This window comes from Callithrix jacchus, chromosome 6 (genome assembly GCF_049354715.1).
Source record: "Callithrix jacchus isolate 240 chromosome 6, calJac240_pri, whole genome shotgun sequence".
NCBI classification, from domain to species: Eukaryota; Metazoa; Chordata; class Mammalia; order Primates; family Cebidae; genus Callithrix; species Callithrix jacchus.
Window position 1 is genome coordinate 9,439,167 of NC_133507.1, and position 27,665 is coordinate 9,466,831.

A 27,665-nucleotide genomic window follows, 5' to 3' on the forward strand; every position below is an offset into this window, starting at 1 on the left:
GTATTGTTTTCTATTTCATTTCATTATACTGTGCAGAATTTCAGGTCATAGCCTAATTAGTTTTGTGACCTACCGGTAGCAGTTCTCAACACTGTCTGAAAATTAAAATCAACCAGGGAATAATAGACCAATGGAATGGACTAAAGATATTAGAAAAAAACCTCTACCAATTTGGACGCTTGGTTTATGACAACATTGGCGTTACAGGAAAAGATGGCCATTTGAAAGTCCATGTAAAAATAAATGGATCTTGATTCTCATCTCAAAATTCAGAGAGCTCTAAGTATCAATCGAGATGTGACAGGTAAAACAATATAACTTCTAGGTCTTCACTTTCCAATATGGCAGCCACTAGCCACTTGTGGCTATATGAGTATCTGAAATACTAGAAAATTTAAAATTACATATGTTACTCCCATTTTTTTTTCTACTGAACAGCATTGTTCTAGAGACAAAACAATATATGTATGACATTGGGTTGAATGTGATTTCTTAAACAAGATACAAAAAGTACTAACATGATGAAAAAGATCTATAAATTGGATTATGTTGAAAATAAGAACTTCTGTTTCTCAAAGCATACCACTAAAAGAGTAAAAGACAAACTCCAGGAGAAGAGACATTCGCCACGAATATAACATGCAAGGAGTCATTAGTATAACATGACTTGTTATGCATGTAACAAACAAGGAGTCATATCCAAAACAGAAACAAGGCCATTTTGAAAGGTAGGACCATCCTAACAGAAAAATGGGCAAGAGGTTTGAACAGGTACTTCACAGAAAAACATATTTCAGACAGCCAAGAAACATAAAACATGCTTAACCTTGTTGGCTTTCTGTGGAATGCATATTAAAACCACAATAAAGTACCACTACACACCCACCAGAAAGGTGAAAATTTAAAAGACAGACAATTGAAATGTTGACAAGGATATTAAACCACCAGAACTCTCATACATCACTGGGAGGAGTGTAAATAGTCATGAAAGCTTTGAAAAACTGCTCAGCAATATCTGTTAAACTGAATACACATATGCCTTATGACCTGGTGTTTCTACTCCTAGGTGAATGTTCTGTAGAAATGCATTCCTGTATTTACCTAAAGACATGTTTAAGAATGTTCACAGATGGCACCTTTAAGTGTTGTAACCCCAGACTCAAACCCACATTTCCATCAACAACAGAATGGGAAGACAGAGTGTGATATAGTCATTGGATGACTATATATTAGATGTGAATGAAAATGAGTTCGCTACTGATACATGCAACAGCATAGATGCATCTCAGTCCTAAAAGTTGAGTGAAAGAATCCAGATGCCAAGGAATATGCTCGATACAATTGTATTTACGTAAAGTTCAAGAACAGGCAATGTTAATTCATGTTGGTTATGAGGAAGAGTCTGGGGTGCTGGTCATACTCTTTTGTGGTTTGTTACTTTACCATTGGTAAGTTATACTTCAGTAAGTAGTTACAGTAACAACATAGCAGTGACAATACTGATACCAGCACTGCACCTTCAGAGATCTTGGTTTAGTTAATCTGGTTAGGTAGAAAGCATGGTCTAAAAATCTCTCCCAAGTAATTCACATGTAGAACCAGGGTTGGGAACCAGTGCACTAATGGTTCACAACTGACTTGTCATGTGCTATGACAAACTGTAATCATTACACCAGGCTGTGCTAGGCCCTTATTCTCTCTGCTCAAGTTATACTGACTGGAAGACATAATTCACATAGATGAATCTTAGCAACATAAGGAGTCACAGAGTTAACTGCCCTAGAAAGCCAGTCAGGTCACTGAAAGCTGTTGGCCAGGTTGGTAAGTGTGTGCTCCATTTAAGTCCTCTGGCTCTAGCAATTCTTGCCAGATCTTCTGAATTTCTGTGTGAAGCTGCAAATCTGGATTTCTATGTGAAAATTCCTGAATTTTAACTGTTGGCTCAAATTGTTTTAAAGCCCCGTGTACCAGTCCAAACTGATTGGCAGGCCCAAGTTTGCCAGCACCAAGATATCCCATTGTTTTGAAGCTCTGATTTTAGTTTTAGAGCTATTGTAGAAGGACGCTTACTGGTACAGTTGTATAGTATATTAATTATGTTTCTCTTTTTCTGCTTCTGCAGGGATGTTGTAAAACAAAAGGTGACATTTAGATACATTACCCGAGTTCCTCAGTAGAAAGCTCTCATATATACTCAGGTAATTGTCTTTATTTTTATTTTATTTTATTTATTTTACCTCTACTGTATTAACTGTAATCTTGGAAAATTAACCTCTGTGACTCAGAAGTGGATTATCTGGCATTGTTTTGCATATTCTGGGGACAAGCAGGGTTTGGGCAAAGTCAATACCGTGCTATTCTCTATGAAATGCTAAAGATTCATATTCTTTCCTTTGGAAGGGGAGATGCAGGGGAAAGCTTATGTGACAGCAGCAGGTAGCAAAGAGCCATCATTCAGTGGTATTTGCTGTCTGTGCTCTGGTCTTTCCACCCCCACAGCACCTGCTGTTCTGATGGGAAGGAAGGAAGAGCTGGCTATGCTAGGCAGGGCTCCAGCTTCCAATGTCTTATCTGTGAAGAGGAGCTTTCAAAACCACACTCCCTCAAAATCATAAAATTGACCCCAAATGATCAAAAGTGATCATTTTTATGAGGATGAGACATTCACGAAGCATGTTCACAAATACTGACTTGAGGAAAGGCGAAGTCGGGTAAGGTGGGGGGGGAGTTGCGTTTTTACTGTGAATGCCTAAATTTGAGTCTGGCTCTATATCACCTTGAGCAAGTTGCTTTCTCTCTGTAAACTTCCTTGTTCACCTGCAGATTGGAAGCATGAATCATTATTATTGTTGTAAGGATTCAGTGAGTGCATGCTTGTGGGTGCAGTTTTGTAAGCTGTGGTATATACAGTTGTTCATTATAATTTTAATCATCTCATTTACTTTTTGTGGTGGTCTGTGAAAAGCTGGTGTTATTAATTCCCACAAGAAGCAGATATCCATGCTACTGGACATCTGATCCCAGGTCTACGCCCTCCCTGCACCGTCTGTGCTTGCTCCCAGAGCTTCCCGTCCTCCCCACCCTGCCCACTCCTAGTGGGACCGTGCGGGGCTCGGGCAGAAGGGCTCCCATTCAAGGCAACACCCTGCCTTGGGCCTTTCATTTGCTACACCTTCTTACGGAAAGTTTTGCTAAACAGCAAAGGCAGTTCATCACCCGTGTATTTTCCCAGCCTGCTTTTGAGTGAAGGTGAGAGTCAATGGTGAAGAGGCAGCATGCTGGGAGGAGGAGGAAGCGTTGTTAGCCACAGAGTGAAGAGATGCTTCCCGCTCACAAAGAAGGTGCTTGCTGTGAGACGGAGCAGTTCAGCGGGGCTCCGTCTTGACATGCGGACTTCCGTCTTGGCCACGCCATCAACCCCTCTGCTGGCTACACAGCCTGAACAGATCTTTGGCTTCCAGAATTCATGGGAGTTCTGGAGCTTCAGACCTATCCCAAGGCCCTGTGGACTGGCCGACCCCTAATGTTTGCAGGACACAGGGCAAGAATACAAATGCAGGCATCCAGCCCTCAGCCAGGCCCAGCCTTTCCTCCCAGCCCCACTTCTGTCCTGCTCGGCTGGGAGCGTGGTGCGCTTGTGTGAGGCTACCGAATGCTGAGTCCCCTGCCTTGCCTTCCCCAAGGCTCCTTTGAGCCTTCTCCAGCCCTACCATTATACTGTGCTATCACTTTTAAGAGGACAGACCCAGAAAGGGGCCATACAGCTCCTGGAAGCGGGCTCACAGCTGCCAGGCAGGGAATTCTAGAATCCTTGATCACCTAGCAAGTCTGGAAAGGGGGCACGGATGCGGGTGCATATCTCCATGAACCTATGGACTCCTCGCCCAAGGGAGCAGTGAGGCCAGAGGCAGGCCAGAAGGGGATCTTTTAAATTAAAGCTGGAGTGTAAGGGTGGGGCTGCTCCTGAAAATTAAGCACAGTGTCCTGGTACACAGTTGGCACTTAATCATACCTTTGACTGATGTGTGACAGAGAGACAAAGGCTGAGCAATTTCAGAATTGCCGTGGAATATGTAAATGTTGCTCCTTTTCTACCTCCACGCTCCATAAACATCCACCTAGCAGCATGGCAAGGGCTGGAGCGGCTGGGATTTCATAAGATGGCAGATAAGCAGCATTCCCAACCTCATGTACAGCAGGAAGAGCAGTTTACTGAGAAATAGCTTCTAAACAGGGAAGACTAACAATCCGAGGCTCTCCCTCTCCTGGAACAAGAGGACGTCACTGAGACTCAGACGGGTGTCTCTTGGATATTTTTAGAATCCATGTAGGGTTAATGTCTTTCATATGTATTATTCCAGGTAATAATTGGTATATTTGGAGCTGAATATCATCTGATCCTTCTGTTCACTTTTTTTCCAGATAATTCTTTCATTTAGATCAAGCTACAGTCATCTATATTTAAATTTAACGAACATGAGTAACACAGAGGAACTCTGAATCCCCTCGTATAGCACCTGGAGCTGCTGCCTGAGGGTGGGGATGGCAGTGAAGGGGGTCGGCAGCGGGCAGTTCAGCTCTCAGTCCAGTTCTATCACTGGCTCATCTCCAGGGCTCTTCTCCACAGAATTTGGACTTGTGATTCACAGTAGCACTTCTGCCAAGTATATTTTTTGGTGGAATTTTTTTTTTTTTTTTTTTTTTTGAGATGGAGCCTTGCTCTGTCACCCGGGCTGGAGTGCAGTGGCACAATCTTGGCTCGCTGCAACCTCTGTCTCCCGGGTTCAAGCGATTCTCCTGCCTCAGCCTCCTGAGTAGCTGGGATTATAGGCATGTGCCACCACACCAGCTAATTTTTATATTTTTAGTAGAGACAGGGTTTCACCATGTTGGTCAGGCTGGTCTTGAACTCCTCACTTTGTGATCTGCCCTCCTTGGACTCCCAAAGTGTTGGGATTACAGGTGTGAGCCACTGCACCCCGCCTGGTGGAATTTTTTAAAATAAAATATCCAGTAAGTCTTACTTTAAAGAAAAAAAAATTAAAAAGAAGGCCTACGAGCCCATTGACCCCAAATCAAGATCAATAGAGGAGAATCAGAAAATCACATTGGCACATGTTTGATTGATCCCCCAGGGAAAAGCAGCTGATGAAGTGCCAGGTGTAGTGTTGAGCTAGGAGATCCTGTGGATGTTAGCGTAGTATCGTCTCACCTTCGTACCAGCTGCTATTCACTAATAGGCAGAGAGATGCTGTGAAAACTGCATAAATGCATAATGATGGGAATTTACGGATACTCCTTTGACAGAACGTGTATTTGAAAAGTCTGGAAACTGGGGACTTTTAAATTTTTAAACAATATGTTACATTTTCAAACAATATGCCCAAGACCTTTTCTGCCAGATATCTTTGCAAGCAAACTATCTCTAAATACAAAGTCATAGATTTAATCATTAATTTAAAAAATTGAATAAATGACATTCATTCTCTAATGTTCAGACAGTGCAGGTATCCTGTATGGGCCAACCTCCCTCCCTGTCTCTTTTCCTCTCTGTTCCTGTCTCTCTGTCTTACTCTGCGTGTGCATTTTTCTCTTTCTCTCTGTCCCTCTTTCTGTCTTTCTGTGTTTGTCTCTGTCTTTGTCTGCCTCCCCCTATCTATTTAATAGCTGGGTGTTGTACACCTTTTTCTTGAAGAGGATTCTTGCATTAGACAGGGGCTAGACAGAAAAGACTAGCCTTTTTCCAGTTTGAGGTCTTATGATTTATTTTCTCTTGCCGAGTAGTTAGCAAGGGCTGGTGGTCAATGACAGAGGGAGCAACTGCCCTGGCTGGAGAAATGAATGACCCATCCCTGTTTGCTCAAGGTAGAAAACAGTAACTACTCCAACAGGTGACTAAGCCCCCAGCTGAATGCCATTGGCCCCTGGCCAGAGGGAGATCTTACTTTTTATTGTTCTAACTTTTCCTGTAATTTTGGAGTCTGAGAAGAAAGCAGTTGAGACTGTATTTGGGGATGTTTTCCCGTATTCTCTTTACCATTTTCCCGCCGCTCCTGCAGGTGCTCACGCCCACTGCACTTCACCCTTCTCTGAAAACTACTAGAATCTTTGTCATCTTGTTCTTTTCCAAGAGGTGCTTTATCTTGTGGGGGCTGTAGGCTGTACAACAGGAAACTCTGCCTGCAAACATTACGTAACATGAACATATGTTAAAATATTAAAATTTGAGCTTGCTTCATCAGTGTGCCCTAATAACCCCAAATCTTTCCCTTAAAGGGACCTGGCTTCCTCTTTATCTGTGGGTGCGGGACAGATGCTCCAAATTCCTTCTTCATCAAGAGGCAGCCTCACACCCTCCTCTAAGGTCTACTCTCTTTCGTAAAATGATTCCTTTGGTGGCACTGCCCAAGACAGGTTTCATGAGGTAAGAAATCCTGCTGTCACTGAGGAAGTGAGTCACCCTGCAAGTGACACTACCCCTTCAGAAAAGCCTCTCCCCCACCAACCCTTGGTCAGGGTGACCTAAACCCTGATGAGGGTCTTGTAGGAAATGAGAGACTGCTGGCTGGCCATTGTGCCACTTGGAAGGCACAGTGCCATTGATGAGAAAATGTAAACGGTGACTGCCGTGCCAATGCCAGCAGTATATCGGGTACTTGCCATGTGCCAGGCATTACATTAGGTAATTGAGAAGTATGATGTACTTTATTTAATCCTGACCTGGAACTGAAAAAATAAACACAAAATGTTCTGTCTGTTTTTACAGATGGATTTGCCCAAGATCCCTTAGCTGTTAAGTGACAGGACTGACCTTCAAACTGAACTTCCTGACTCCAGACCCACAGGGCTAAATTGTTAGGCTCTGTGAGAAATTAAGGGCTTAGGAAACATCGTTTTCCCTAAGCCGTGTATCTGGAAAGTGGTGAAAATCGCATTCAGATTCCCAAACCCCTTAGCAAGCCACTAGGTCCTGGGCTCTCACATGTCCTGTCCTGGAAATCCTGGGCCTGTTTGCTGGGATTGGGAGGGAGATCTGGGCATCTTTGGAATGTGAAGCCTGTTTTTGGAAAGCTTGGAACTACCTGACACTGCAGTACAGACTCTCCAGGGCCTGTCCGGTGTTTAATTAGCACCGCTGTTACCCATTATGTGGGCTTTCCTTACTGAAAGATGCTGTGAAACCCCTTCGCTCTTCCCAGTAGTGAGAGAGATGGAGAACACGATGCGGGAGGAGGCTGTGAAGCCACGGGAGGTTCTCCCATTACTCTCTCTGGGGAATCTTCTAAAACTTAGTACGTAGTTTTATTGTTTAAACAAGCCTGACATCAGATTCTTTCCTGTACCCAGTAGGTGAGGATAAGAAGATGAGGTTACTGACAACACTTGCCCACATCTTACTGTGTGCAGGTATGTCTGGACACCTAATCTCCCTTAGTCCGAGGACAGGTCTTTGTGGTAGGTGGAATTAACCCCATTTAACAGGTCAGCAAACAAAGACTCAGAGGTAGAGTTGCCTGAGATCACTCAGCTATTAAGAGAAGGACTGGCCATCAAACCGGGTTTCCTGACACAGAACCCGATGCAGAGTCATGGTTCTCTTGAAACTGTTTAGGCTCTGTGCAAGGCACATAGCTGCTTGTGGGATGAGAAATACTACATTCACTCATTTTTGTTTCTTATTTTTGTTTTATTCATTAATTGCCAGCTTGCAATTTGTATGATGGCCTTACCAACCCCTTTCTAATTGGATGAGGTGACAAGTAGCCAGTATAGCACCCTTGACTGGTGCACAGGTCTTCGCAGACACTAAGGCAATCCTTTAGTCTCTCAAATGGGAAAACTGAGACAGAACCTGGTCACTCACCTTAGGCTCTTTGTGACTCACTGGCAGCAGGTTCCCAACTCCCTTGCTCTGGCCTGGACCAGTCACTTGTGCCCGACACTAATAACAGGGTAATTTGTGAGGCAAGATGTGTGAGTCACCAGGTGAGGGAGGAGAGTTTGTGAAGATGGCCATTGGGGAGGAGCAAGATGTTTACTAGCAATTGCAAAGAAAATGATGGCAGGATGATATTTGGATTAACATTTCTTAGCCCTGTAACACCATTGCCTAGTTACTCAGCCACCAATTTACAGTTTAGATTCCTAAAGTTAACAACCAAAAGGTGGGGAGGGGAGTTCTACCTTTAAAAGCAGAACTATCGGCCGGGCACGTAATCCCAGCACTTTGGGTGGCTGAGGCGGGCGGATCACAAGGTCAAGAGATCGAGACCATCCTGGCCAACATGGTGAAACCCTGCCTCTACTAAAAATACAAAAATTAGCTGGGCGTGGTGGTGCATGCCTGTAGTCCCAGCTACTCAGGAGGCTGAGGCAGGAGAATTGCTTGAACTGGGGAGGCGGAGGCTGCAGTGACCCGAGATTGTGCCACCACACTCCAGCCTGGCAACAGAGCGAGACTCTCTCTCAAAAAACAAAACAAACAAAAACACCAGAACTATCAGTCTCATAGTGTTGCTCCCATCACCTTGGACCCCCTTTTTGAACCCTAAGATTTACATTCTTCTGAGACATATCTGTTCTGTGACTTTGCTTTACATCCCTCTGATTTCACTCAGACCTGTTTTTCTGCAAATTTCTATCCACATTACCAGTCTAAGTCAACTTCCTGGCTCACTTACCTCCCTGGGTCCTGAGTGGGCCTCTGGCAATCTCTGTCAAGGTAATGATCAGGCCAAGATGAGCCAGCGTAGGTTAAGGTGAGGAGGCCTTGGGAGAATTCCATTTTGGCAAGCACTGCCTCCTAGAATTGTGTCTTTATTACCTCCACACTATAAAGTCAGTTCGCAGGTAGATTTCAAGAGCCTGTCTTCCTACTGAGGAAGCACACTTTGTATTTTCTCTGAAATTGTTAAAATCCAAAAGATTCCAATAGTTAGCTGTTTTGTTAGTAAAACAGCTGTGATAAGTTTTTATGTAGGTAACAAACTTGCCTTACTTAAAATTGGTTTAATCCACATATCTGTCAAGCCATTACCTTTGGTATATGAAACATTTACTATAAAAAATTAGCCTCTTAAAAATATTGATGAGAAATAAATCACCTTTTAGTCTGGGGCAACTAGGCGTGTATTGGAAAAACTCTGGTTTTCCTGGGTTTACTCAGATAAAGCAATTTTATTTCCCTGGGACTCAGTTTCTTCTTATCTGTAGGACTGGGCTAGATGTTGCATGATTTTTGGAACAAACTTTGCTTTCATTCATTTGAATAATCAAATAACAAAACAGTGATAAATTTTCCTAATACTGAATTAGCAGTAACACTATTTTAAAAGTTTAAGCCACCCGGAATTTATCATTTTAGTATATCAATTACTTTTTATGTTTCTTTCTAGTTTTTATCTTAATACCCACATACATACATATAATATGTATAAAATCATATGATGAGCTCATATGCCATCATACAAGCATAGTATGATATAACTTTGATGGGGTTTTACTTTTTGATGTGTCATAAGCATTTTTCATGTTGATAAATTTTATAATTTTTAACAGCTGAATAATATCTGGAGTTAATATTTCAAATGTACTTAAACATTCTGGTTTTTAAAAAACTAATATTACTAACAATGACATGTTATTTATCAACTGTAGTTTTTAAAAACATTGTGTCTGGTTTTATGTTTTATGTATATTCCCAGGTAGACTTAAACATTTTAGTGACTCCTAAAATTATTACCTAGTTTCCAAAAGGATAGTATCATTTATGACGCCACCAGTAACAGACGTGTGTAGTAGTTTTACTGTATCCTAGTTAGCGCTGTTATTTTTAAATAATTTTTTCTAACTTAATAAGTGTCAATTAAAGAATTTTAGGATGTGGAAGTTTATTTAGTTCCCTTCTTTAGAAGGGCAATTTCATGGTATTTAATAACTTGATTCCAATTTGTCATTTAATAGACATGCATTAAGGCGGGTTATAAGCATTAACCCATTTCCTGTTTCTAACAGCAACCCTGCAGGGAGGTACAATGATCAACTCCATCTTGTAGATGGGAAAGCTGAGGTCATGGGAGCTGTCCAGGGCACATGGCTAGTTAAGTGTGAGACTAGGCTTTAGACCTGAGGAGCCTGGCTCCAAAGTCCATGTGCTTGACTGCTGTGGTTTACGTATTGAGCTCTTACTATTTGTACACTTACTGTGTGCCAGGTTAGGGAACCTTGGGGGCTCTGGAAAGCCTAGATGAGGATCTTATAGACACTTACATGGAGACTCAAGGAATAAGGAGAAGGGAGTGAGGTGAAGGGCAGAACATAGCATTCCAGGCAGAAGGAATGCCCCATATACATGCCTCAAGGTTAAGAAAGAACTTTGACAGTAATTCCAGCACTTTGGAAGGATTGCTCGAGCACAGGAGTTTGAGACCATTCTGGGCAATATAGCAAGACCTCGTCACTACTAAAAATAATAAAAAGAAACTAGGTGGGTGTGGTGGTGCGTGCATGTGGTCCCAGCTACTTCGGAGGCTAAGGTGGGAGGATTGCTTGAGCCCAGAAGGTCAAGGCTTCAGTCAGCCGTGATCATGCCACTAAACTTCAGCCTGGGTGACAGAACAAGATCTTGTCTCAAAAGAAATAAAATAATAAATAAGTAAGAAGTTTGCTTTTTGCTCTCAAGGATTAGGAAGCAGACCCTCACAGTTGCAGTATCACTGACTGAGGGGAAGCAGGGCACAGAGGACTGGAAATGTAGGCAGGGGTCCAATCGCCCGGGGCCCTCCTGCAAGCATCTCAGGTACAGGAGAGTGTGCAGGGAGAGGGACGATAGGGAGCTGCCTCCAGAGAAAGGAGGGACTTTCTTTTTGGAAAAAAGCCTCCGACAGAGCCTTTTCCAAGTGGAGCTTCTTCTGCGCACAATAGCAGGCAGCAGAGCAAAGACTTACGATGCTCCTCTCTAGGGTAGAGCATTAATGGAAACCCAGGCTCCCAGTGGACTTAGGAGGGAAACAGTCCCTGGATTAATTTTTTTTAATTGAGTTATAGAGGTTCATTATATATTCTAGATTAAAGTTCTTTATATTGCAGATATTTTCTCTCAGTCTGTAGTGTGGCTTTTTTATTCTGTTAATTTTTTTTTTTTGTCTTTGAGATGGAGTCTTGCTCTGTCACCCAGGCTGGAGTGCAGTGGTGTAATCTCGGCTCACTACAAACTCTGCCTCCCGGGTTGAAGCGATTCTCCTCCTTTAGTCTCCTGAGTAGCTGGGATTACAGATGCCTTGCCACCATGCCTGACTAACTTTTGTATTTTGAGTAGAGATGGGGTTTCACCATGTTAGCCAGGCTGGTCTCAAACTCCTGACCTCAGATGATCACCCACCTTGACCTCCCAATGTTCTGAGATTACAGGCATGAGCCACCGCGCCTGGCCTTAACGGTATCTTTTGATGAGCAGAAGTCTCCGTGTTTTACAGTCTCCCTGAAAATAATACAAAGGGTAGCTCTTGTTTACTTCTCCTTTCTATTGTTTTCTCTATATGATGAGAGTCACAGTCTCACCTATTATAACAAAGAGAGCTCAAAGTTCAGTGACTAAGATAGAAGTGCATTTCTCTTGCATGCAACAGTCCAGATATGAGTGACCCAGGGCTAATGAGCTAATGAGCTTCAAAAATCACCCCTGTCCTATCATCCGCATTTCCAGCTATCAGGAAGGCAGAGAGAACAGGACATGCAGTGTGGTCTTTAGGGAGATTACACACATCAATTCCACTCCTATGTCATTGACCCAGGCATAGTCACACGTGCCGTGTCTGGCGAGGCTGGAGAATGCTGCCTCATGGAGCAGGTGGCCACATGCCAAGTGTCACTGGAGTGGGGACTGGGGGTGTAACTAAAAAGAATAAATGGATACTTGGGGGCACCCTGATACCACTTAATCACATATTTGAGGTGATAACATATTTTTGTCACAAATAATCTGAATTTTTCTTTTTTTTTGAATCTCTTTTATGAATTTCTTCCAGGCTTTAAATTGATATAATTGTAAAGTTTAGTATAGGAAATTCTGTAAAATTATTTTTTACCTTGTAGTAAGTTAGTTGCTCCTCTACATGACAGTATAGGGTATCTTTTTTTTTCTCTTCAGTTTTTTTAAACAGTCATAGGATAAGGCATTTATAGTTGTCTTAGTGCACTAACTTAGTCACAGTAAATATCCTTCACGGTTAAGTTGCTCTGCTATTTGTATTGTCTTCTTCAAGCGAAATGGCACCATTTTAAATGCATTTAGAATTGGAATTTACAGTGGACTTGCTCCTAACCCTGTGCACAGGAGGTGCGTAGCTGCTAATGTTTTCCTTTGTGTTTTTATCTTAAAGGCATAACCAGTATTTTTGGCTGGGTTTGTAGAGCTGGTTCCAAAGAAAGCACAAACAGACTAATGTAGATAAGCACGTTTACCCAACCCTTTAACCACATTTTAAGAACTGTTTTACAATGAATAAAAATGAAGTTGTTTTTAGATAATTGAATCAGATTGCATTTTCGGCTAAATCATCACCGTTTGATTGTTCAAAATGCATTCTAGCCCCAGTAAGCTTTGCATCCATTCATTCAATAAATTCTCGTTTGGTGTCTGCTGTGTGGCCAGCTCTGAGTAGGCAATAGCGAGCAAGTCAGACGAGGTCCTTCTGTTACAGAGCCGACTTTCCCTTCACCAGAGAAGGCTGGTCCACCTGTAACCCAGCCGGTCACCTGACCTGCAGAAGCTCTTGCCAGCTCACATCCTCCAACCATAATAATACTCAGAGACAGCGAGTGTTGGCTCAAGGGCGTCCTTTCACTTCGCCGGTCAGAAAAATACCTTCACTTCAGTCTCACTTGTTTGCCCACCTTCCCATTTCTTTTTACTGTTCTCTGTCTCAGAAAGACCTTCTGTTCTGTAGAGATAGCTTCTTGTTCTCCTCTGAGAGAGATGTTCTGTAGCAGCGTCTTCTAAGCTGGTGTGGAATTTACAGTACGGATTGGATGAATAATTACCAGATGGTGTTCAAAGCCTCAGCCTGGATTGGAGTTCTTATGCCAGCAGAAGTTAGAGTGTCATATTTTTAAATACTTGACAAAAATGTTGCTTGGAATAGTGATAACTTTGTGGCTCATCTGGTTTTATTCCTTCAGTCCTAAGGTCAAAGGTAATAGAGTCCATCTGAGGAGGTAGCTCCAGGCTGCATTTACACATTGGGTTCTATACCCATGAGGTTAGAAAAGAATGGCCGTGAACCTCCACAGAGCTACATGGTCTTCTTGGAAACTTTTGGCAGCTGAAGTCGAAAATAGGGTGTAAGAATTCCACAGTATTCGCAGAAAACACAGCTGGGGCTGAGATGCCTCATCCGTTACTATTGCTTCCCTCACAGTACAAAGGAATAACTGTAGGCATTTTTCTTGCAAATATTTCTTGTTTTTAAAAATAGCCTCAGATTTTTTTGTGTAAATAAAATCACAATTTCTTCTGATATTTTTATGTGAGTAAAAATTGCAGAACTTAGAGAATGCATAAGGGATGAGAAAAGGGGGCTTTGAGTAGCTGAAGAGAGAAAAAGGACCTGGGAATGACCCAGGCCTAAATAAACGCAGAGAATTCCAAGCAGAGATACTGAAGAGTTGTCAACAGAGTTTATTTTTAATTGCTAGAAATTGCTAGAATTGAGTCAAATGACTAAAGATGGGAGACGGGCTAAGCACGTAATGTGGGCATCAGTGGGCTTCTGAGACCGACTGAAAGGTGAGCGAGTCACAGGTGGGGTCCTGTAACAACAGAGGGCTCAGGAGCTTTTCACAGCAGTGATGTGGGGTTTTAAAAACGCAGATATCTCTCCATGTCAATATTTTGTAAGTGTCCTTTCCATCTGAGTATTGTTGAAGCATTGGAATACTTACACCGTTAACCCAGCACAGATGTATTGTTCTACGTGGTTTAGGTGATATGTTTTTTTCATCTACCAAGCATCTTTTTAAGGCTATTCAGGGAAGCTAGCAGCCTCCTTAACACGAGAGGGGAAAAAAAAGCCACCTGAAGCAGTAACTAAGAGTGCCATTGTTAGATGTCCAACAGGAAGAGCAGGGGCAAAAACGGGAGATAAAGAAGACAAAGGGACAAATGAGCAAATGAATGCCCATCGTCAGCAAGATGAGGTTAGAGGCTTAACCAGAGGGAGAAACTGACAAATGCTGTAGGCTGCATATGTCTCCTGTATTAATCTTAAAAACAGGTAATTTTGCTAAATTTAAGGTTTAAACAACCAAACTGGAGTCATCAGTTTCTCTAAAGGAGGGTGTGGAAGATGCTGGACATGTAAGTCAGGGTTCTCGGTTGTAGCCAATAGAATCTACCTCTTTCTTAGTACCTTAAACAAAAGACTTCATTGGAGGGACTCATGTCATTGAAGGAAGGCTAGTGGGCAATCAGGAAAGCCAAGAAGCTGAGAGACTGCAACTGTCTTTTCGGCAGCGGTAGTCACGGCCACCGCCGCCTTGGCAGGATGCCATCTGCTTGCTGCTGCTGGATGACAGCACCGTCTGCCCCAGATCCAGTCCCCAGGAAAGCGTCTGACTGACCAGCTCCAAGGCCAGGCCAATGCCAGCAGATGGAGAATGGCCGTCTTTGGCATTCACGATAGGAAAGGCATTGCACCAGCTTCACACATGGTGGCAGTTTTCCCTGACTGCTATGTGGGCTGGATGCTGAGCTAGTGGCATGTCCAAAATGACATGTCCAGTACACTAGGATCAGGTAAATGTGCGTCTGAAGGATCCCAGAGATTCTGGCTGTGGGATGTGAAATGTCCATAAGAGATAAAAAGTAGGTTAGTAGCTCCTTAGTGAGGTGAGGCAGAAGTCGGGACCAATGGGGGAAAATGGGAGGTTCTGGCTGTGGGTTATCATGGGCTATGGCCTTAGAGCAGCCCTGGAGAGGCCATGAGAATGTGACTAGTTTCTTGTTAATAGTCTGAAGTGGCAGAGAGGATTAGAGGAGGGGGTATCATGGTTCTCTTTTCTTCCTTTGTCTGTTTAGCCTCTGATCTCATCTTGAGAGAAGATGAAGCTGGCTAGAGGGGTAGCCTGGGCAATTAAAGCCCATGCCCACAGCTGAAATACTGGCTTATGGAACCTGTGACCACCCTATCTTCAAGGGGACATCATCTGGGGGAGACACTTCTTCAGGAGAGTTCAGTGTTGCTTTTTAAAGCATGCTGTTTTTTAATTCCGTGAAGTCATGAAATTTAAAATAACGCTGAAGTCTCAACCTGGTTATAGTCTGTATTTCATTTATTTATTTTTCGGGGTCTGTGGATACGAACTTCACTCAGGAGAACTTGGGGGTAAAACTTAAGCACCATAAATGAAAAACAGGTAGCTGCAGCATGAAATTCAGGATAAGCCATAGATTAAAAGGTGTAAAGTTTAAAAGTTGGTGAAGCTGAGAAGGAGGATTCCTAACTTTTTTGGTTTTTTTTGGAGGTATAATTTACATACCATGCAATTCACCCATTTAATGTGTGCAATTCAGAATTTTTAGTATATTTACAGAGTAGTGCAACCAACACTACATTCAATTATTAAACATTTTCTCCACCTCAAAAAGAAACCCTCTACCCATAAGAAGCCGTCTCTCATTTTCCTCCATCTGTCCCCACTTCCGCTTCACCTCACCAAGGAGCTACTAACCTACTTTCTATCTCTTCTGGACATTTCACATAAATGAAATCATAGAGTATGTGGCCTCTGTGCCTGGCCATTTAGTATGATGTTTTCAAGGGTCATCCATACTGAGCATGAATCTTTCCTGTTTTCTTGAGTATATACCTAGGAGTAGAATTGCAAAGTCTTGTGGAAACTGCCTATTTAACTATTTGAGAAACCACCAGCCTGTCTTCCACGGCAGTGGTACCTTGTCACATTCCCACCAGCAATGTCTGGGGGATGGGGGTCCCGGTTTCTTCACACCTCTCCAGCCCTTGTGGTCTGTTGGATGGCAGTCGTCCTAGTGGCTGTGAAAGGCATCTCTGGGTATGGTTGTGACTTCCATGTCTCTCACGGCTGAGGCAGAGCATCTTTTCATGTGCTTATTGGCCATTTCTATATTGTCTTTGATAAAATGTCTATTCAGATCCTTTGCTCATTTTAAAACTGGGTTATTTGTCATTTTTTTCATTGAGTTGTCAGTGTCCTTTACATATTCTAACTACAAGTCCCTTCTCGTATATATGAACTTCACATTTTTTTTCCGTTCTGTGGGACTTCATTGGTGCTATCCATTTTGTCTATTCTTTCTTGTTTTGTTTGCGGTTTTTGGTTGTTGTTTATTTGGAGACAGGATCTTACTCTGTCACTCAGGCTGGAGTGCAATGGCCCCATCTTGGCTCACTGAAACCTCTGCCCCTAGGCTCAAGCAATCCTCCCACCCCAGTATCCAGAGTAACTGAGATTACAGGTGCATGCCACCCTACCCCACAGCTAGCTAATTTCAGTCTGACATTATCACCCAGGCTGGAATGCAATGGCAAGATCTTGGCTCATTGCAACCTCCACTTCCAAGTTTCAAGCAATTCTCCTGCCTCAGCCTCCCAAGTAGCTAGAATTACAGGCGCTTGCCACCATGCCTGGCTAATTTTTAATATTTTTAGTACAGATAGGGTTTCACTATGTTGGCCAGGCTGGTTTTGAACTCCTGACCTCATGATCTATGCACTTCAGCCTCCCAAAGTGCTAAGATTATAGGCATGAGCCAATGTGCCCAGCAATTTTTGTATTTTTTGTAGAGATGGGGGTCTCACTATGTTGTCCAGGCTGGTCTTCAACTCCTAGGCTCAAGCAATCTGCCCACCCCAGCCTCCCAAGGTGCTGGATGTATAGGTGTGAGCCACCACGCCCGGCCTGCTTGCGTTTTTGATATATAAGAAGGCTTTGCCTACCTCCAGGTCACAAAGATTTACTCCTATATTTTCTTCTAAGGGTTTTACAATTTTAGCCATTGTATTTAGATCTGTGCTTTGTTTTAATTTTCATGTATGGTGTGAAGAACGGGTTTTTTAATACTTCTGAAGCTGCAAAAACTGAGTTTGGGGGCAGCACATGAAGAAAGTGAAGAATGTAGATTTATTGTTTTTCTCAGTTTGGACTGCATTTTCCAAGAGGCCATCTTCAACTCCTGAGTTCTTTCCATCTTCCCTAAATATTTTTGGCTGTTCAGGATTAAAGTCGCTTGGCTTTCAGCAGATCTTGATTCATTGCTTCCATGGAATGCACAAGGAATTGTTTAGCGTGGTAACTCCTACATAACCATGATAAACTATTTGATTAGTTATATTTCACATGACGCAAAATATTCTGCCTTGAGTTGTGTTTTACGGGTGAGCAAGCTATTTTATATAACAGTGATTATGATGATACTGGGGGGAACCTAACTCAGTGTCATTGCTGTTTGTTCCCTGAGTCCCTATCTATTGAATTTGGAGCCAGTAAAGTAAGGAACATGCTGAGGCAAACTTCTAAGGAAAAATATCTTTGCCCTTGCAGGGGTATCTAGTTTTGATGCAGTTGAGGGACACAGACCCAGCACAAGATTGTGTTCATTACAGAGGGGCTTGTGAGGCCTCGACTGTAGGAAGTTTTAACTTTAGCTGGAGTTTGCCTCAAAGGCTTGTGGATGCCCTTGTTCTGAGACGTTTCTGGCGAGTATTTCAACATAGATTTCTCCGAATTCCCCTTTTGGTCAGTTATGTCAAAAGCTTGATTCCTCACTTATTTCAGCAAATGAACCATGAAAGTTGATCACTTCTATCCCCAGTTCTCACTGCACCTTCCTACCCAGGTCCAGTCCGCAGTCAAGGGTCACCCCTCCACCCATCTTTTCTGCAGCCCCAAAGTCTAATCCAGAGGAAGTATTCACTAAGTGTTTGTTGGTTACCTTTGTTCCACCATATTTACACAACTTTTCAGCATCATAAATAGGACTCACTCTTGCCTCTCAGGGTAGAAATTCTAACAAAATAGTCCATGGAAAAGAAGGCAGCCTTTCTCCAGGAGCACAGCCCTGGAGGTGTGGAGGTGCCAAGGTTAGCACTTCTCCAAATGGTGGGTAAGAGGCAAGATGAGGTAGGGAGTTATCTCACCAGGGTTCGATTCCTGGTTTTGGTGTGGATCTTCCTGAAGGACATTGGGGTCCACACTGTGGAATCCTTTCTCATCTGAAGTCAGAAATCTATCACTTCGGTATTCCCTCTCAGACCCTACGCTCTGATCTCGTCTTCCTGTTACACCCGAGCCCGTGGCCTCACTCCCAACACACATGTTCTTTCACCTTCAGTCCCTTGAGTTTTCCTTTTCCCCCTCAATCTCACTCCTCTCTGGGGCTTCCTTTATCCTCTACCCGACTTGCACCCCACACATGGCACTATCCCCTCTAGTCACCACCGCTCTGCTGCTCCCATCTACTGCTGTGAGCTCATTGCCCTCTAGTTTCTCCATCTCCTGAGACGTGCTTCACGCCACTACCAGAAGAGTTGCCATGCATGCTCCTGGGTGAGGTGAAGCGGGGAGTAGGCTTGAAGTCCAGCTCTCATCCACTGATCATTTTAGGCTTGGCAGAGCTCTGTCTACCTAGAGGGAATACCTTCTGCTAATCGGCACAAAGACACTCTGTGGGCCCATACAGGAGCTGGCTACCAAATTGACCATCTCATTCCTCTGCATAATACCCTTCAGTGGGTCCTATTAGCCAAATGCCAAGCTCCTTAGCCTGGAATGCAAGCCAACCCTCTGAGACCTGGCCTGCTTGTCCCACCAGCATTTTAATGAGTGTGATGATATGATTTATTGTCCAAACCAGAATACTTCTGACAGGAAGGAAGAGCAATTCACTACAGTGCCTGGGCACCTATTTGTAACCCAGCACCCCACACCTTGGATTCTTTCACTGTGGTGGGATGAAACCACTGGTAGTTCTCTATGTACACCTTGCTATTTCCAGATTAAGAGGTTTTGACAGAGTTATTTTGACAATCATGTTGTGAATCTGAGGATACTTTTATTCCTTTTTCTGATTAAACATTAAAGGATGAACATCCTCATCTCAAGGTCAAAATGCCAGCAACACATCCTCAAGGTCATAATACCAAGTCCAAAATGATCACAGCCTAAACAATGATATCAGAACACCTAATTTACATTATTCTATGCTCTGGTTCCCTGATTGTAGAATTAATACTTTATCTCCTTAAAACTTCTATTCCCTCTTCCCCATTTTTCTGCCTTTTCTGGTTTATTTCCACTTATTGTTCAAGATATCACATGATCTTTTGCTTCCAATTATCTTTCCCTGATATTTCCTGGCTGGGTTCAGTGCCCATCATCTTGTTCCCACAGAAATCTGTACACCTTTTTTTTATTGTACCTAAAAAACAAAGTGTGTTGAAGTCATCCGTCCAGGCCTACCTTGCTTAGGAGGCTATTAGGTCCTCAAGCCAGGAACCCCGTCTTACTGTTTTATCCTCAGTGCCAGCACGGTGCTTCACAAATAATAGAATCTCAATAAATACTTCTTTACATAGACTAATTTGAATTCCTTGTAATATGAAGTGAAACGTGCCTGCCCCTTATTTCCTGGGGGATTTCTTAGGGAGCTAGTGATGATTTACACCTACTTGGAGCCTTCAGGATGTTGACTTTGGGCATGTTGAAGTCGCAACGCCTATGGTTATTTTTTTATACCATAGAATCACATAAAAAGAAAATTCATATGCATAGTATTCACGTTTTGCCAAAAGTGTGAACAGTGGTGCGTCAAAGTTTCCCATGCCGTAAACAAAATTGTTCTGAGGGTATGGAAGAGTCATTCCTGTTAAATGCAATGAGGGATCATGCAAACCATTAAATAGTGTTCCGTTCTTGCCCGATTTTCTAAGCTCTCTGGGTTTGGGACTTTGAGTGAAGGTGATCAATGCCATCCTAATGTTACATGTTTGTTTCACAAGCCTAATGTCTTCTGTTTCCATTTCTCTAGAATGTTTTGGATGTTTAAAGAATGGTTCTGGTTGGAAAGATTCTGGCTTCCTCCGATGATAAAGTGGTCAGATCTTGAGGATCACGATGGACTCGTCTTTGTAAAACCTTCTCATTTATACATCACAATTCCATATGCTTTTCTCTTACTGATTATCAGACGTGTATTTGAAAAGTAAGTAGTACTTGGGTCTTTCCTTCCCATTCCCCCTCTTTGCTCTAACACTAGAATAATAGAGTTTTACGCTTACTAAGTTCCTTAAAGAATCTGTTGTTCAGAGGTTGCCACTAAGGGATGAATTAATATAATCAAATGCACTACAAATGTTATTTAAAGACTGAATGACAAAAAAAATGAGAAACATGGATCCCATTGAGTGCTTTACTTTTGTAATGAAGAAAATGTTTTTATGAAGAAGATAGGAAGAGGTTGAGGATGGCAGAGCTTATTAGTGTCAATGCCAATCCAGGTGCCAGCTCATCTTCCACTCTTCCGTGGTGACTCACAGTGCACAGGCACTCCTGGAAAGGCAGTGCTAGAAGAGTCTATGACTCAGGAGGCATTATCACTCTCAAATGCCTATAAAGTAACAAAAATGGCTCATTAAAGGCTAGACCAAATATTGCTATGTAGCACAGTTTATTTTAAAGATGTATTTAAAGGTTTAATGGGTGCCCTTTATCAAAGTGCGAGGAAATCAAAGGGAAAAACTATCAATTTGCTTTCTCAGAAAAAGTAAACTTCTTTTCTTTTCTTGATTTAATTTAAATGGATATTTTTTCCAGCCATTTTATTAAAATTGTACTAGCGTTATGATAACAGTAGATAAATGTTCATCTATAATCTCTGTAGTTGACTCTCTTTCAAAAAGCTGTTATTAGCACTTAATTCATTTGGAGCAAAGAGAATATTCGAATGTCAAGAGTTGGAAAAACTTGAGACAAAAATCTGATAGAGATCATTTTGTCCAAGGCTAACTGTAATGCAGATCATATGTTTATAAACATTTGCAGGGTCCTTATCTCGAGAGCTAGTTTGACCAACTGTTTCATGAACTCGAAAAAATTTTTGTACAAATGACCACTTCGCTTGGGCCAACAGCATGCTATTCCTATTGGGAGGAAGAGAAAGCCCCTGGATATCACTAAACCCAGCTGAGAACATTTGAAAATGTACTCCTTTTCCGACAGTTAATTCTACTTCTTACTCACATATTTGGATGTGTCAGGAATGCATAAATAAAGTAGAATTTACCACTGCGCTTCAAAATTAGCAAGTTACTATCCTGAAATGCGAGCTGTTCTTGAACTGTATCTGGCGATCTTTGAATTTGGCATCCAGGTCCATTACTTATTTCCATTGCAGATTTCCTACTTTTTGGTGGACAGCTCCATTTTTCAGTTTGGCCAGGACCATGAGCCAGAAAATTCTTTAGGTTGCCAAAGCAGCACAGCTGTGGAGGACCAGCTTGTTTCATCCTGATCTTGGCCTCTCCAATGACAATCAGGAAGGAATCCAACCCTCTTTTAATTCCTAGGACCATTGTTACTTTTTCGCAAGGGATCAAGTATAGTCTGTATTCTCTTTTCTGTCTCCTTATAACTTCAGCTCCCAATAACTCACTCTCAGCTTTTTCCATTGTGACGCTACAGAAAATGTGTAGCTTCACTAATCTTATATCTCTTTTAATGCCGCAGAGGGAAGGAAAATGTAACAGGGAGAGATACCATTCTTTTTGTGAAGTATAAGTTTATAGTTTTTTTCCAGAGCTTCTGTATCATTAGTGGGAGATTGAACCACCTGTATTATAAATAAAATATCACTTATACCTTCCATTTGAATAGGAGTTTATAGTTTAAGAGCTACATAAAAATCACAAATGCTGTGGTCTCAGTCTGCAGGTATGGAAATGAGAGGTAAATGACTTGCCAAAGTCACACAGTTAACATGTAAGGCGATGGATCTGGGACTCGAACCCATGAACTAAGGTTTAATTTGTTGGCTTTTTATTTTCTGACTGCATCAGTACTTCTTAGACTTTCACAGTGAAAGACTCTTGATGGGCCGGGCACGGTGGCTCACGCCTGTAATCCCAGCACTTTGGGAGGCCGAGGCGGGTGGATCACGAGGTCAAGAGATTGAGACCATCCAGGTCAACATGGTGAAACCCCGTCTCTACTAAAAAATACAAAAATTAGCTGGGCATGGTGGCGTGTACCTATAATCCCAACTACTCGGGAGGCTGAGGCAGGAGAATTGCCTGAACCCAGGAGGCGGAGGTTGTGGTGAGCTGAGATCGCGCCATTGCACTCCAGCCTGGGTAACAAGAGTGAAAGTCCGTCTCAAAAAAAATGAAAGAAAAAAAGACTCTTGATGGCAGAAGAGAATAAACAAATATCTCTCAGGAATACAGAAAGCAAGCTTAAAGAGACGATAGCAAACATAAAAATTTCTGAACTATTTAAAAAATTCATGTAAATATAACTCTAGGTTTCAGCATATCCTGAGATATTTAACAGAGGAAAGCTTCCTTCTTTTGTCCTAGACTGTATTTATGCTACATCTTCTCATTCTGTGAAGTGACCAAGAGTTGTGATTTGGCTGGCTCATTATTGTCCTTTAGTACTAGACAAGAACATTTAAGATCAGAAATTAATGTTTCTTCTTAGAAAATCAAGAAGAGGGCCGGGCATGGTGGCTCAAGCCTGTAATCCCAGCACTTTGGGAGGTCGAAGCGGGTGAATCACGAGGTCAAGAGATCGAGACCATCCTGGTCAACATGGTGAAACCCCGTCTCTACTAAACATACAAAAAATTAGCTGGGCATGGTGGTGCGTGCCTGTAATCCCAGCTACTCAGGAGGCAGAGGCAGGAGAATTGCTTGAACCCAGGAGATGGAGGTTGTGGTGAGCCGAGATTGTGCCGTTGCACTCCAGCCTGGGTAACAAGAGCGAAACTCCGTCTCAAAAAAAAAAAAAAAAGAAAATCAAGAAGAGAAGCAGACAATTGGAAAGTAACTTCCGTTTGCTAACGTTTGCTTTGTATTTAAGGTTTTCTTTCCTTGAAAGTTTTAGCTTGTGGATTATGTTTTTTTTGTTTTCTTTGGTAGCTAATGTTTTGATTCTTTTTTTGTTCAGACTACCAGTTTCTAATTAGTTTATCTTCTGTACACTCTTGTGTGTGTCTGAAGTGTGATTTAAAGGAGACCTAAGCTACTCAAATATCAACACTCATGGAGTAAATGCATTATCTCAGAGTAAATCATGGTCCCAGAAGAGTCCAAGGCAGGGGTGGAGGTGGTAAAATCAGAAGGTCACCTTTTTATTGTTTCTGTTACTTGATTATACATGAATGGATTCTCCACATCTGCAACATAAGGTCATGATGGGACAGTATGTCCATCCTTCTTTAAAGGAGCGTAGGGTACCTGGAGTAACCTATCTATAGCAATTTGCATGAATTGAAGAAGTATTGTTACTAACTGTCCCAAATGGAAATAGTCTTTAAATATGAACATTAGACTTTTTATCCGAGATCTACTTTGCTCCTGATATTTTGTTCTCATGTTAAAGAAAAAAAAAAACTCTCTAAAAAACTCTGCTCACAGAGCCTCTGAATCCGAAGGAACGGGAATCAATCTTATGCCAATAGGCTATTGTATCTATTTAGGAGAAGTATTTAAAGGTAACATGCCTAATATCTGCCTAGGGAAAAACACTGAAAATAAAGGGAGCTCTGGGATGTCTAGGCTTTTGGCTCTCAGGTAACTGATGGGGTGCTAGACAAGGAGGGGGCTGTCTGGGTGTCTGAATGGAGTTGTCTGAAGGCTCAGTCCCGCAAAAGTTGCAAACCTAAGGGACTTATTCCCTGGTAATTAATCTAATTTTGAACCAAACGACTGATTTCATTAGAAACCTAAAGTTACAGCTTTAATTTTCTGGTGTCATTGTGGATTTGTTCTTAGATTTTGAACTTTGTTTCTTTTCATATTTTTGTAGTTTCGTTGCTTCACCTCTAGCAAAATCGTTTGGCATTAAAGAGACATTTCGAAAGGTTACACCAAATACTGTCTTAGAGAGTTTTTTCAAACATTCCACAAGGCGACCATTGCAAGTAAGTACAAATCCTTTGCTTTTGATTTAAAAATCTTCTTTCTTAATGGTTCAGTTATCTATAGCTTAACTTGTATGTGCAGGAAATCTGTTCAGTTGACCAGCAAATGAGTTGATTCGTTTGGATTTATTATTTCTTCTGTTGACAGGTTTAGAACACCACAAGTAAGATACACATGACAACATAAAAGAATAAATGTTAACAGTTGAACTATTGTATTTAACTATAGTGTTGAGCACTAAAGATTAGTGCCATAATTTGGGCATAAAGGTCAAAATTTAATTTTTTTTTTGAGACAAAACTCTCACCCTGTTGCCCAGGCTGCAGTGCAATTGGTCAGTGTCAGCTCATTGTAACCTCTGCCTCCTGGATTCAAGCAATTCTCCTGCCTCAGCCTCCTGAGTAACTGGGATTGCAGGTGGGTGAACCACACCCAGCTAATTGTTCGCATCTTTAGTAGAGACAGGGTTTCACCATGTTGGCCAGGCTGGTCTCAAACTCCTGACCTTGCGATTCACCCGCCTCAGCCTCCCAAACTGCTGGGATAACATGGGATAACAGGCATGAGCCACTGTGCCTGGCCCAAAATTTAATTTTCAATGATAGAATATATACAAAGTATACAGATGAAAAAGGATAATCGTGAGGGCAGAGAAGCCCATATCTGATACCTTTGGTGATTGTGGTGTCATCAAAATACATTACGTGCATTTTGAAAATGTTCATCCGGGTCGCTTTCATGAGTAGGACTGTTATTTTATTCAAAGATTCAACATACTCAGAAATATGCTGTGTCCCTGACTACTCTCCAGGGAGAATTTCTAAGAGAATCACAGTTCTCTTCACAATATAAAATGTCCTTCGTTTATGTTGTTGTGCACTGCGTATTTAAATACATGCAGAAAAAGAAAAAAGAAAGAGTTTATAATAGTTAAAAAAAATAACGTCCAGGTAAGTCTAGTGTTCACTCCAGTTTTATTATACTTCCATAGTTAAAATGACAGATGAAACAAAACTTCTCCAAAAGTGGCGCAGCCTCTGTGATGATACAGACAGCTATTCCCAGTCATTTAAAAATCAAGTGCATATGCTAACACAGTTCTAAAATAGATTTCTGAGGGTCCTGAACTTTATTTGCTGAGTTAAGTTGCTTCTACTATGACAATTGCTCTAATTGCTCTCGCGGTTTCTCTGCATGTGAAAGCACAGTGGCGTACAGTGTCCAGAATTGCTCATAGCAGGTGAGAGCTGTCTCTACCTTGCTCTGCCCTCAGTTTCTCTATTTGACTGCTTTTGCAACCCAAGGATAGTCTGAAAAGGCATCTCTATATGGTTTTTATTCCCATGTGCTTTAAGTGACTGCAATCATTCATCTAAATCCTTTTGTTACCACTGGTGATAATAATGCCAAAGCATCCCTTTACTGATTTCAAAAGGGAAATTATTTAGCTATGTTTAGGAAAAATTAGGGCTCTTTCCGGAACCCTTATCATTCTTTTTGTTTGGGAACAACTAACTTTGGTAATACTTCATATAAAACTGGAAGAATAGTCTGTACTACCACTTAGTTGCTATACTTGCTGTTGCTAAGAGCTTCTAGCCAGCTTTTCAGGATACTTAAAATTATCTAGAAAATTTGGTCCTTACCAAGCTTCTCTGCTATGGAGAAAAGATAGCCATGTGGCAGAGGAAAACTAAGAAAACAGAAAAGGTTCATAGAGTGATAGTCTTTCTTTTTCTTTTTTTTTTTTTTTTTGAGATCGAGTTTCGCTCTTGTTCCCCAGGCTGGAGTGCAATGGCGCGATCTCGGCTCACTGCAACCTCCGCTTCCTGGGTTCAGGCAATTCTCCTGCCTCGGCCTCCTGAGTAGCTGGGATTTCAGGCACGCGCCATTATGCTCAGTTAATTTTCTGTATTTTTAGTAGAGATGGGGTTTCACCATGTTGACCAGGATGGTCTCGATCTCTTGACCTCATGATCCACCCACCTCAGCCTCCCAAAGTGCTGGGATTACAGGCTTGAGCTACCGCGCCCAGCCTAGTCTTTCTTTTTCATGATTAAGATGAGGGAAGTTAAGGCCCAGCCAAAGGGGAATGGGGGTCATGCTGCTAATGAGTGGCTGAATCAAAAGCTGGAAACTGGCCCATACTTCCAGACCAGTAACCTTTCTACCATGCTCCAGTGAGTTCTTTGTCTATAAGTGAATGTTAAAATGTATTTTAAATATTGTGTTGGTAATATTTGTAAATAACACCTGACTTCCTTAAAATAATTGAGCACACAGACCCAAGGATGCTTCTTCAGCGGCCATAGATTGCACCGGTAAAACAAAACACTTCTGTGTATATGACATCAACTGTGGGCTGGTTAGTACAGAAGGGCATAACACGGTATTGATGAGGCCCCAAATACTATACACATGAGCCTCCATTGAGAGTTTTGGTCAGTGATGTTGTACAGTTCTCGTATTATTGTATCCATGCAGCTGCATGTCTGTTGCATGTGTATGTGCATATATCAAGAACAACTTCCAGATGGTTGGGGAAAGACCAACAGCTCTGACCAACAGATCAATTATAGTGCTATAGAGAACATGGAGTAACAGTGGAATTTATTATCTAGCCCTTTCCCTTAGCAAAATAAAAAATTACATATATATGAACTGATGCAGAACAAATAGTTTCTGGAAGAGATGTAAAGAAAACGTGGCGCTGTGAGACTGACCTCAAGCCAGTTACTATAGCCAATAAAGGCATTCCTGTGTGCTAGTTTGAGTCATGCGTAGGTTCAAACATTTTTAGAGCAAAAACCTCTTCTAGTGCAGTTTATCGTTCAGGTGAGACACGTGAGAGCCAAAGAGGTAGGGTGGCTCCTCCACTGGCACAGAGGGTTCCCTTTTCGGTCCAGAGGCCAGGTATCTTGGCCCCATTCAGCACTCCTCCTGCAGGCCATTCAGCCTCTCCTTGTTGAGGCTGTGCCTGAGACGGGCTTTTCCTGCATGTTCCAACTCACTTCTGAATGTTCACAGCAATAGGAGTGTAGAGGCTAAAACACAAATTGTGAGGACAGATCCTGTGGGTTTAGAGCCTGGCTCTGTCACAGACTCTCTGTAAAGGGATGGACTTATTAAACTTCCCGTGCCTCAGTTTCCTCCTCTATGAATGGAATAGAATTATATTGCTTATCTCATAGGGCATGTGTGAGGATTACATTGAGTTAATACATATAAAATTCTTAGAATGGTGCCTGGCACATAGCAGATGCTCAGTAAAGGTCAGCTGTTACTATTTGTGCCATTAATTTTGTACCTATCATGCACTGACTTCCAAAGGAGCATGCTTAAGTATGTCTTCCGGACTCAAGGGAACTGTCACGTTCTTTCTTAATCATGCTTTCTTTTGTTCCCATGACACCTTGCACTATTTTCTGATCATTATAGACAGTCAATAAATGCTTAATGTTTCACATATTAATTAAAGAAAACACT

At 42.0% G+C, this 27,665-nt stretch overlaps 1 protein-coding gene across 12 annotated transcripts in view; it reads left to right on the plus strand.

Moving 5' to 3' along the window:
- CERS3 (ceramide synthase 3) overlaps window positions 1–27,665 on the plus strand; it is a 106,144-nt gene that overhangs the window by 16,602 nt on the left and 61,877 nt on the right. For 4 of the 12 annotated variants that reach the window (XM_035303692.3, XM_035303690.3, XM_035303693.3 and 1 more), the window contains 4 exons: window positions 2,123–2,198; window positions 6,277–6,424; window positions 20,066–20,239; window positions 24,064–24,178. In XM_035303692.3, coding sequence (XP_035159583.3) covers window positions 6,384–6,424; window positions 20,066–20,239; window positions 24,064–24,178 — 330 coding nt within the window. In that variant the 5' untranslated portion in view covers window positions 2,123–2,198; window positions 6,277–6,383. Of the gene's footprint in view, window positions 1–2,122; window positions 2,199–6,276; window positions 6,425–7,347; window positions 7,408–20,065; window positions 20,240–24,063; window positions 24,179–27,665 lie in introns of all 12 variants that reach the window. The other 8 variants (XM_078329043.1, XM_008998293.5, XM_035303696.3 and 5 more) reach the window with 4 other exon arrangements.